At 48.3% G+C, this 12444-nt stretch overlaps 1 protein-coding gene across 4 annotated transcripts in view; it reads right to left on the reverse strand.

The window, feature by feature from the left end:
• Positions 1-11748, reverse strand: part of GALNT7 (polypeptide N-acetylgalactosaminyltransferase 7) — a 118239-nt gene extending 106491 nt beyond the window's left edge. For 3 of the 4 annotated variants that reach the window (XM_030879230.3, XM_030879231.3, XM_060301348.1), the window contains exon 1: positions 11186-11377. In XM_030879230.3, the coding sequence (XP_030735090.1) occupies positions 11186-11311 (126 nt within the window). In that variant the 5' untranslated portion in view covers positions 11312-11377. Of the gene's footprint in view, positions 1-11185; positions 11378-11613 lie in introns of those variants that run through there. The other variant, XM_060301349.2, reaches the window with a different exon arrangement.
• Positions 11749-12444: the final 696 nt, after the last annotated feature.

Genomic DNA, 12444 nt, shown 5'->3' on the forward strand with positions numbered 1-12444 from the left:
TTGGAAATCATCCTCTTTTAGCACATTTTTAGAATAGAGAATTTTAGAAAACTATTTGCTAAAAGTATTTTTCTCTTGACTACCCACTAAGATCTCCCTGGACTGTAAGCAAATTTATTTTAATTGGCCACCACAATGGAAACACTCTCGTGTAAACTTTTTTTTTTTTAATTTAACTTTTATTTTGTTTGGATGCACTGGGTCTTCGTTGCTGTGTGCAGGCTTTCTCTAGTTGCGGCGAGCGGGGGCTACTCATCCTTGCGGTGCGTGGGCTTTTCATTGCGGTGGCTTCTCTCATTGCGGAGCACGGGCTCTAGGTGTGTAGGCTTCAGTAGTTGCAGCACGCGGGCTCAATAGTTGCGGCACGCGGGCTCAGTAGTTGCAGCACATGGGCCCTAGAGCACGTGGGTTTCAGTAGTTGCAGTGCATGGGCTCAGTTGTTGTGGCTCACAGGCTCTAGAGCGCAGGCTCAGTAGTTGTGGCACACGGGCTTACTTGCTCCGCAGCATGTGGGATCTTCCCGGACCAGGGCTTGAACCTGTGTCCCCTGCATTAGCAGGCAGATTCTTAACCACTGCGCCACCAGGGAAGTCCCCCACAGGATTCTTTTGTAAATACTGGACTTCGCATTTCCCCGAGTCCATCACGCAGAGCAAGTTAATGAAACTGCATGCCTATATTTCCCCATTCTATCAATCCTTTGCTTAAATGCTAAAATGTAATTATATATTTTAAGTGATCAAAACTTCCAATCTTGACAGTGATCTTTTAGCTTAAAAAACTAAACCCTCTACCAGAGTAGAAAAATCTGCATGTGTAACTTAATGAGATTTCAGTCATTTCCATTCCATTACTCTAAAAAGCACTTTGTACTCATTTGTTCTGTATAATTGAGAGCTTATTTGCCAAAAACTCTAATGGATTTTTTAATTCATTTTAAACACTCTGGCAAGAGTTAGCAGATTTTTGAATAGGGGGTTTAAAACACCTTCTTTTAAAAGAAAGGATGTAAAATCCTACACATTGTCAAGGTAACAAATACTAAGACTTACATGGGACACCTTGCTGTACTAGAGACTAAAAGGCTAATTCTGTCAGATTAGTTAAATATTAAGAAGTATGATGATCAAATTGTCTAATAAGAATTGCATGGTAAAATATTAAATTGCATGATGAAATATTGGGAGAAAGGGGCTGGATTTAAATCACCCCAAGTAAGCAGAATTAAAACCTATACCTAAGAATAGTAGAAAATGTCTAAGACAAGTTTTCAAACGGCTGTATAAAGTCAACCTTTGATTTCTCAGGTACACGGGCCATTGCTGACCAACAACTCCAGTCCAGTATAATATACTGCAGGGTAAATTTTTCTAGGCAAATATTTCCCATCACAAACATATTTTTCTTAGCAGCATTAAAAATCAAGCAAACAAAAATATCTTAATTGACTTAACCCCACTTTCCTAAGTCATTTTTGAAACGTTTATACAAGTGCCTAATGAACCATTTATAAATCTGAGTAGCAGCAGAATCTCCCTTCTGATTTTCTGTATCTGGACATCTTTATCCAGGTATCTTTGATACATTCTGGCAAAATGAGGCTCACATGACTCACTTAAGTATATGGATCACTTTGGTTTCTGCTGGGGTTATAAGGGAACTATTTTTCCAATAAGAGACGTTAATAATATGTATATGAAATATTTACTTTAAATTCAGCAGAATAAAATTATTTGAAGTACTATAGTAAATGCTGACAAGTAAAGAACCTCTAGAGCACATTCAAATAGCATGACCAGGGACTTTGTTAACATACTATTGTAACTTATTCTATTTTTTTTTTTCTGTTTAGCCTTTCTAAAGAATTTATCAAAAAAGTTCTCACAGAAGCATAAAGATATTGCGTTCATGTTACGATATCACTTCTCAACAAGTGTAATTCTTAAAATTCTGTAAAACTGTTCACAAGTGTATCTTATCCTGCACTAAGAACCTGAGTCTACTGTTTCACTTCAGTAGCTGGACTCAGTAGCTGGGCTGGTTCGCAATGAAGGGTTCCAGCTGGAAGAGTCAGACATTCACACGCTTGTGAAGCTACCTGCAAGCCTTGCTCACACTCATCAGAGCGTCTTCTCACAGGGTTTTCTCCTTCTTCTGGTATTTTTATCAAAAGGGAAAATCAAGAGTCAAAGGGTAATTACAGACAATCTCATAAATAAAAACGCTGGCACACCCACCATCTCATAAGAGTGACAAAAAAGTTTTGGCAATGTCTCACTTAATATTTCTTTAAGACATACTTACTCTTTAAATATCAACTCTTTTTATAAGGTGTACACATTACCAGTGAATACCTCAATCTTAAAGCACCTTATAAAATAGTTTATAAAGATAAGAACTACAGATGCTAAAATTAAGCCGGATAATCACTGAACATGTAGCTTACTACTGAGGAGAGCAGCATCCTCCTGAGGCCCAAATGTATTCTTAAACCCAGGGACTCAATAAAAGATTAAGGATGGGGAAAAAAAAGAGATGAGGTCATCTCTGCTATTCTATTCTCATACAGAACTGCTCCCAATAGTATGTGATTTAATTTTAATTCATCCAGTTTAAAACATCCTTGGTAATAACATATTCCAATTGCTTGGCATGGAAGCCTCTTAGCAGGCTTGTTGGTATTGATATAATACTGCAGCTAATTGTACCTTCTAAACTTCGGAAACCAGGCTGTTCTACAGCAATTCTACAAACCTAATTAGATAATGCAAAGTTAAGGTTTTCCTCAAGTTTCACTGTAGCCGTTCTTACACTCAGTGAGCTGGATCAGGCATCCCTACTGGCATGTTTAAATGCTTCTCGGGAGCCACACTTTAAAACACTACAAAGGCCGAGGAGCCCAGAAGGGAATTTATAATGGAGCAAAAATGAGAACATTTCTCATTTTGAAAATATTCAGGATTTTTACCAAATGAAGCAACTGCAAAAAAAAATAAAAAAATAAAAAAAATAAAAATAAAAAATAAAAAAATGAAGCAACTGCAAGTTACTTCTCCCCTCTCCAAAAAAGATCGAAGCCCTGGGTAAGTGCAGTTCAACTTGTCTCAGGGTTGCTTTTAGGATCATAGCACTGAACCAGAATTAAACCGTAGACCTCATTTCAAAAAACCAACATCACTGAAATGCTGAGCCTACAGTTTTGCTATTGTTTCTTCATTTAGTTACACATCAGCCAAATTAATGTATTATTACAAACTAAAAATTGCCTAATATTCTCAGGATAAAATTCCTTTCCCAACTTCAAATATTAAAATGTTGTTCTAATCACAGCTTTCCAAGTTACCTGGATTTCAGACTAAAAGCATGCCCAAATGCCTAATATGTATTATCATATTTTAATACAATGTGTATATATAGTCTACATTATCAAAATTACATGACTGTGGTTCAGCTTAAAACATATGGACACCTGTGTCTCTATACACACACGAGGTGGGGGTGAGTGGCCTAATTAAGGCAGAACAGAGATAACCCCAAATGTGGGGGAAGTCCTCTTCGGTACTCACGGCTCTCTAGTAAAACCCTTTCTCGATTTGTAGTTTTCCCCTAGGGAAGATGAGTGTTCACCACTTGAACTTCTTTTTTTACCTGAGCCAATGTTCCTGGGCATCGCATTTACTGAGATGCGCTGCAGGCCCTCCTCTACCCCAGGTGCCGGGGGTGGCGCAGTGGGCAGGTGTTCCTGCTTCCACGGCCGCTCGCTACATCCTTCATTCTCGTCAGTTCTTGTCAAATGCTGTGGCACTTGGAATTGCTGGTGGTCGGGCAAGACTCTCCAAGTCATCTGACTTCTGCCCTGAGCCCTCTTTCATCTTTCCTGCTCCCGGCATTTCCCCCGTTCCTCTTTCATGCCCACGTTTTTCTCCTCCGTCCACGCCCTAAGCTACCACTCCAGTACCCAGGCCCCAGACTGGAGCTGGGCTCCTACCCAGGAGCTCACACTTTGCATCCAGCTCTGATGCCCGTTCTGGGCTCCATCTACCCAGCAGACACCTCCACACCACTGACCTGTGGCCTGTAAGCACTTTATGCCCAAACCGCACAAATGTTCTGTCTTACGGACCCCCAACTCTACTTGTGCTCTAGACCAGCACTTCGCCAAGTCTGGTCCCTGGGCCAGCAGCAGCATCACCTGGGAACAGTTAGCAGCGCAAATTCTCTGCCCCACCCCAGACCTCCTGAATCAGAAAGTGCGGGCAGGACGCCAGATGACCCGGGTTTTAAGACACTCTCTGGGCGACTCTGATTCCTGCTCAAGGTTGAGAACTGCCGCTTCAGTCGGTTCTGTTCCTTCTGAGGCATCAGCATCCTCCCTGCCCGTTCCACCAGCACAGCCCCTCCTCCAACCAGCCAAACCGCTAACTCTACCGTCATCATCATCATCTCTCTCCCCACATATTCATTTCCTTGGTCCCCTCCCGGTTTAGGCTCAGCATGAGCTACAGGGACATTTCTCTCCTCACGGAAATCTGGCCTAGGCACCGCTCCCAGATCACTCCTCGGAGCCAGCCGGAACCATTCACAGTACTCAGTGTTTCAGGGCTCAGACTCCGTTTCTCTCGCCAAGCTCTCTTCCACCCCTCCGGGCCCCGACCCACTCTTCTAGCCACCATTCCCCAGGGTCTGCCGCGATCTTTCCTGCTTCTGCGTGCCCAGGCCCTGTCCCCGCGCTCACCGTCCGACCTGCCCTCCCGGGGACCGCTCTGACTGCACCCCACCCCGTGGCCGGATGCTGCTTTCCCTGTGACCCGGGGACCCAGTAGCTAGTACGATCCTCCTCTCACCCTCTGCAACTGTTATTCGTGCGTCTGGCCCACAGACCTGAGGCAGAAAAGTAATTACTCGTGTTGTTTATCTAGGACAATGCCTGGTGCGATAACCACGTAATTCATCACCCAGCCCAGAGCATCGACGAACCCAGCTCCCACCACCACCTCGCTGGCCTTCTATCTACTTCTCATGCATTCCTGCCTCCTCCACCCTCAGGGCAGCCCCGCCTGTCCCCTCGGCTGGAGAGGCTCTTTCCTGAGAGCTACATCCGGGACTCAGCTCAGCCATCACCTTCCCCGCCTCCCCCGCGGGGTCCTGGGCCCTTCCCCTCCGCTCATCAGCGCCTCACATGCTTCTCTCCGTGTGAGATGACCTCGCCAGCGTCTCTGCGGGCCCCTTCAATGGTGTCCACAGGAGCTCATCTGTGTTGTTAAAATCTGCGGGAGGTCAGAGGGCACAGCAGAAGTCAGGACTGTGCTGAGACTCTGTAAATGACCTTGGGCAGGGTTCAAGGCTCTGTAACTCAGTGAGGATTACATCAGACTGCATGGGAGGGTTATTGCTACAATTAACACCACACACGCAGAATGCTGACCTGGCACAGAGGACTCACAGATGTGATCTGTTATGACAGCGTTTTTTTTTACTACTTTATAGTACCTCCAATGTCTAGAGCAGTAGATGGTACTTCACAGACAACAGGTGTTTGAATCCTTGACTCAGGGGATCAGCAGCTGAACGTCACCACGCCCCAACTCCATTTCAAAAGCTTCCAAAAAGCTGCTCTTACTGCTGAATCAGTAAAGCCCCAACCCAGTTCCTCAGCCTGCCATTCAATACCTTCAAAACAGGGCCTCAACTTACTTTTCCAACCTCCAGTTCCACCACTTGTCGGCCTTCCCTCTGGTCTCACCACATTCCTACCGTCTGGAACCCTGTCGGAACCCCACCAACGCTCCAGGTGGAGCTGAATGCCGGGCTCTGGCCTCCGAGCATCCACCTCCTGCAGCTGGGGAGGAACCTCTGGGTGGCGGTGACACCCTCACGTGTGAGAGGAAATGGAGCCTGTGTCCTCAACACCCCTGCATCCCCGGCACCAGCCCAGTACCTCCAGTTTCCTCAATTCACTGTTTAGAGCAGGTGGAAGGCTGGAGGCTGGGAGGTGTGGTAACAAGGCCTGATTCCTGAGTGGAAAGAGAATGACTGCTCTTATGGACCAACACCTTCTGTGTGGTTAGTAGGTCATGACCTGAGTAGCATCTTCCTTCCGCCAAAGCTTTCTACTTCCTCTCCAGCATAGCCTCTCCGAGGCCTGGAGCCACGGATGGTGCTTAGTAAACACTCAAGGGATATTCGAAATGTCTGTTGAGTGAATGACAGCCATGTTTACAGTACAAACACCTCTCCCAGTTCTCACAGAATTCTGTCCACGTGGTTAACACATATTCTACCTTCTCACCCTTCCCTCTTCCACCACAAGAACTCCAACCATAAAATCATTCCTTTCATAGCCTCAGGCTGTGTCCGTTCTACTCTAGAAATTTTAAATTCTTGATTCCACTGCTTTTCTTCTTCTGTCAGATTGTACATTCATTCTTCAGGGATGAAAATTAGAATCTAAAATATGAACAAAGGCAACAGTCGAGGTTGGAGCTGAATAAGCACAACCATGTTCCAATAGTCACCAGCTGTTCAAATCTTCCTGACCAACCTTTTTTTTAACAAATCAAGTTAGAAGTTACAAATATTCTGTTTACAAATGGCCCAAGCTCAGAATTGTGATGTTCATTCACGATGCATTCCTTTCTTTCTCCCTGCCTCTAATTCACTATTAACAAATCGAAGCCCACACCTTATCTCCCATTCCATGCAGCCGACCCCATCACAAAATAGTTACCCAGATTCAACAGCTCAACAGTTTCCATTCTTTTTTTTTTACTAATAATCGTGCACTCCCCGAATGGCTATTCTAAGCCTTCACCACCCGCTAAGGAAACGTCCTGTGACAGTTCCCATAGCGAGGTTTCCTTACCCAGCTACCAGAGTAAGGATGGAGAAGGAGCCCAGGCCATGTGGGTGCTGCATCCTTTTTTTCAACTAGGATGTGATCCCTTTAAGAACAGGGACTTTTCCTTGAGACTGTCTTGGTATTCTCAGTGGGGGAAGGGGGTGGTAGTAACAGGATTGATGCCTGACCTTCCAGCACTGGATGGGAAACACTTCCACAGAATCGGCAGATACAGCAATTCTCAGGAATGTTTGCATTTCCAGGGTGTAATGAGTGCTTCAGCACCATGGAAGACGAGGGAGAAATTCCATGGGCAGGAAACAGGCATTCCGCCTCCCAAGGACTCAGTGCTTTGCAGGTACCTTTAAGAAACCTGAAAGCTTCTGATTCTCAGCCACCCAGAAGAACGCACGTGTATGCAAAACTCAGCATTAATTTCAGGAGGCCTATGGAGCCTAAATTTCTTAGACTTGGTAATCAGGGAGTTTTTAACTGCAAGGGTGGGGGAGGACAGCAAAATGAAATGAAAACTAATCCCAGGGCATTTCACTTGGGGAACAAACAACAGTGACCTCTTAAGACACTACATTTCTTCTAAGTGATAGCTCCATCCCTAATAAACAAGCGTCCATTTGAAACAGAAATCTCATGGTCAAGGGCAGAGCTTTCCTGGTTGCAGCGGATCATTGCTGAGATAAAAGGCTTTGTTAAGGTAGAACCTGACTAACTGGGTGATCAATTCAGTCACAGCCTCATTAAGCAATGCTCCTTCCCACTGGTCTTAGCTTATCCCATAAAACCTCTCCATCTAGCAATGGATGCTCTGTGCCTAAGTGGCATTAATAGTTTGAGTCAAGTAACATTTGCACATACAGAGAGCTGCCGGTTTACATGCAGCTTCTCACGAGTACTGAATTTGCTGTTAAAGAGCCACTGAAGGTCTTTCAACATCTCCATTCCAGACCTGTATTTTCAGAGACTAATGATTCAACGTTAAACACTCAGCGCCGAAACCCGGGAGAAATGGTCTGGGAGATACTATAATTTATTAATTAAAGGTACTGTCTACGCTTTGCAAGTGCTAAACAGATGGTTTTAATAAATGCTGACCTTAAAATATTCAGAGGACAAAGCCTAAGATGATAAGCCTTCCCATTATAACCATAAAACGTAACATCAGAACGTATGGATTTTGTCTTCAGAACCTTCCATGTAATAAACAATCTGTCATCCTTCTACCGTCTATCGGGTGCTTCTGGACACCTTCCTTCTCCTTCACTCCCACATGCAGACACCTAGTCCTGGTGCCTCTGCATCTTCGTTTAATAGCTCTTGAATCAACTGACTTTTCTCTCCTTCCACCGTCACCCTGCCAATGCCATCAACATCACATTTCACCTGGGCTATCATAACCTCCAACAGGATTCCTATCTGCTCTAAACCAATTCAGCTAGAGTGGTCTTTTCAAAGCACAAATCTCAGCCCACCTCTCCCCTATTTCAAAATCCTTCGACGAGCTCCATCCTTGGAGTTAATGGCTGCTCTAAAGACCTGATTCCTGGCATGGTCTCTCTGAACCCTCGCCCTCCATCTTGTGATTACGCTGGCCTTCTTCCACTGCCTCAGCTCACCATGCTACCTCCTACCTCAGGACCTTTGCACATACTTCTCCCTCTCAGGGGTGTCCCCCTCTCATACCCAGATCAACAGATTTCAAATCTGCAGATTTCAACTCAAAAGCCATTTCTTCCGGTAAGGCTTTATATGACCAAGTTCCTCCATTTTCTTACCCCCTATGGGTTTTTTTTTTTTTCATAGCATGTGGTGGCACAATTTTTATTTACAGATTTGTGAAATCTTGATTAATGTGATTTTTGACCCACTAGCCTACAAGATCCATGAGTTTAGGAGCAAGGAGTACTTTCTTAACAACTAGCACCAGGACATGGGAGGTACTCAAAAATGTTTGTTGAATAAATCAAATCGTATACAACAGCGTACAATTTGAACGGTAAGATCACTTTTCACATCATTCACATCAGAGAAACAGCAAGAGGCCCGGAGATGGGAAAGCGAAAATAAATGTGTTCCTCTTGTCTTGACCACAGGTGACGCATTTTGCTGGGCAGATCTAAAGGAGGAAGTAGTCCAGGGAAAAAAAAGCACCAGGCTACGGCAGACTTTTGTGCCTGGAACACTGAAAGTATGAGGCAAAAACCTGCACAGGGTGGACCCACCAGGACCAGCTTGCTAGAATAGAAGCATAACCTGTATTTGGTAAATGGGATTGTCCTAGACTATCTCAGGCCATTTATCAGAATCCAAAAAAGCCCTATACATGGATTAGTGTTAAGGAGAGGCAGGTGTTTCACAGTGAGTGGAGTATGTGTAATCATAATCAGAGTCAGAATTTTCCCGAAAGGAGATGTCCTTCTACTGCTGTATTTCAGAAACATTTAGGTTAGCTTTTATTAAAGGGAGGCAATAGTCCCTTATTTATGCTTTTATGATTTATAAGCTATACCTTAACTTGCTTAGTTAATATTTACCCACAAACTTAATAAAAGGGTCTGGCTCTCCACATACATAAAGCATTCTTCTTAAATTGTTTGAAAGTCTTAAAAAGCTAGCTTCAGTCTTTGGCAAATGACAGAAATTACCCTGGACCCACCGACAAACTTTATCCAATAAGTTGGACCAAAAATCAAGTTATAACCACCTCCTACAGCTATTAAATGAGCTCGTGGCTCAGTACTTGTACCAGCACTAATATAATATTTCAGAGGAAATAGGCATTGGGGCTGACGCTCCATCACCCCTTTAGAAGACTTGTTATCTGAACTGCAGAACATTCTGAATATGGCTAGTTCTGTCACTCTTTCCTCAATTTCTTCCCCCAGGAAATAGCATCTTTATGTCTTTATTAGCTCTCAGTATAAAGGCCATTTGATCACAAATGCTTTCAAACAACTGCAATATTCAGTCGTCCTTTCTCAATAAGTCATTTTGAAGCAAAATCATAAAGAGGTCACCATCACTCCATGAGAGCTGAGGGACTTAAAACCACAAACACATTCAAAAGGAAAACTGGGTACTTTTTATTACCATTAACTTAGATGACTTAGACGGGAATCCACCCCAGACGTTATAAAGAGATTCCAGTGCCGTTGTGTCTTCAAATACACACTAAAACTTAAGAGTAAATCTCAAGCGTAAACCTTCTCTCATCACAGGGGCAGGAGCAGATAAGGGAATCTCTTCCTACGATTCTTAGTGTTGAAAGGACGCCTTCTCCCTCTACTTCCAGACGCTAACTTTCCAAATGGAAAGTTAATAAAGGCGACCCCTCGGATGCAATGCAGACGCTGTTTGCACAAGGCGCTGGAAGCAGCACAGCTGCCCAGCCCCCGAGCCCCCGGCTCCCGCGTCCCAGGGGAAGGAGGGGCGCGGCCATAAAGGCGGGCAGGTCGGGCCGGGGGCGCGGCCGGGTCAGCGGGGCCGCAGCCCGGGGCCCAGGTCACCCACGTCCCGGGGCGCCGACGGAGCCCCACAGACCGGCAGAGTCGGGCGGCGGACAGCGCGTCCGGAGGAGCCCTCGGCGCGGGCGTCGACCGCACAAGTTAGTTTGGCGGCCCCGCGGCCCGGCCGCAACCGGGGGAGGGAAGAGGGGAGGAGAGGCGGGCTCCGGCCCGACGGGGCGGCCGATGGAGGGGGCTCCGGGGCGGTGGTCTGCAGGCGGGCGAGAGCGGCCGCCGGGAGGGGAGGGGGGAGCGGGGGAGCGGGAGGCGGAGGGAGGCCGGTCCTGGGCGAGGCCTCGGCCGCGCATCGCCAGTCTCGGCGCCGAAGCCGAGGGGGCGGCGCTCTCCGCGGAGCCGGAGGCGGGGCCGCGCGTTCCCACCCGGGCTGGCAGCCGGGGGCGCCGGAGACCGGGAGGAGGGGGGCGCCCCGGACGCGCGGGGGCGGCCAGACCCAGGGGCCTGGTCCGCACCGGCGGTGGCGGCGGCCGCGGCCCCTCGCCTCCGTCAGGCATGCGCGCGCCACAGGCCGCAGTCCGGACCAGCCCCGCGTCCCCGGCTGCTGCCGCGGCGGTCCTGGCCCGGCCCTTCTCTCCTCCAGCCCGCGTTCCAGGTGCGGAGGGCGGCCACCGAGCCCCCCCCGCAGCGCGGGGCGGGGTGGCGCGGGGAGGTGCGGTGGGGGCTGGGACCGGACGCGGGGTTCGGGGCCCCCACCCGCCCGTCGCGCCACCTGCGGAGCCCGCGCTCGACCCGCCGACCCCGCTCCCGCCAGGCGCGCGAACAAAACAAGTTGCAGCTCTCCGCCGCCGGAGGGGGCGGGCGGGTCACTCACCCTCATCCTGCTCAGCGGGCTCGGCTCGTCCGGCCGCGGGGATAGGGAGGACCAGAGGACCACCAGCACCAGGAAGCTGCCCACCACCAGCAAACTGCGTAAGAGGAGCCCGATCTTCAGCCTCATCTTCCTCCGGTGGCGAGAGGCGCACAGCCGGGCGCAGCCGCCGCCACCGCTCTCCCCTCCCTCCTTCCCCCTCCGCGCTCGCCGCCTCCTCCTCCCGCCCCCGCCGCCCGGCGGCCGCCCTCCCCGCCTCCGATCCGGAACTCCCCTCGCCTGGCGGGCCGCCCCACCCCCGCTCTCCCCTCCCTCCCCCGGCCGCTCCCGCCCCCACGCCCTCGCTGGGCGGCCCCCGGCCGGTCCGCAGCCCCTTCCCCGCCGCTGTCCACCCGACCCCCCCAGGTCCTGCTACCATGCGACTAACTTACACTCTCCCCAGGTCTGTCCTCAGCCTCGGCCCCACCGCTCAGCCCTAAAAGCTGCCCGGGTCCCCAACTTTTATTGTCCTTTCGGGCTGTAACTCGGGCCTTAACGCCGGGCCCCCGGCCCCCGCCGCGGGGCGGGCGGGAAGGAAACCAGGAAGTCGCGGCGGCCGTTGCCGCAGCTCCACGTGGCTGATTTATAGCTGGGAGGATATTTCCTTATTGATTGTGCTCGCTTCTTCACACGGCTCCTTAAGGAGCAGGATTTGTATCCGAAAGGCCCAGGTGTGATGTGCAAATATCACCGGACCCCAGGAGCTCTACTTGGAAAGAGGGTAGTACGTCGCTGTCTCAGAGCTAATTAGAAGAAAAACAACCTAGTGGGAATAAGCAATACCAACCTTGTTCAAGGGCTAAGTTTCTATTCCTAGGACCGAGGATTTCGGGGTTTGTAAAACAATACTCAAAAAAAAAAAATACTCCACCCTCGTCGCCTCCTTCAGACCCGATTTTTGCCGCTTGATGGAGGTTCCTTGATTTCTGTTTTTCAAAAGCCTTTCAGAAGCCTGAGACCTACATTACACGGGAAAGGGTATTGACAAAATGTTTAGCCAGATGCCCTGGCCGGAGGAAATAATTTTTGTGCCCATATCTCCCAACAAAGATGTCAGTCGCCTCTATTGCCAGATGCACGTGATTATGTTATCAGTGTGACCCCGTATCTGCCTAATTCAAGTTGAACAGAATGTTTAATATCTTCTCTTAAGTTTTAGGATGGTAAAAGTTGATCCTTCTTCCTTAATATTGTCTCCTATCTGCAGGTACTTTAAAACAAGT

Source organism: Globicephala melas, chromosome 6, assembly GCF_963455315.2.
Source record: "Globicephala melas chromosome 6, mGloMel1.2, whole genome shotgun sequence".
In the NCBI taxonomy this organism is placed as follows: Eukaryota; Metazoa; Chordata; class Mammalia; order Artiodactyla; family Delphinidae; genus Globicephala; species Globicephala melas.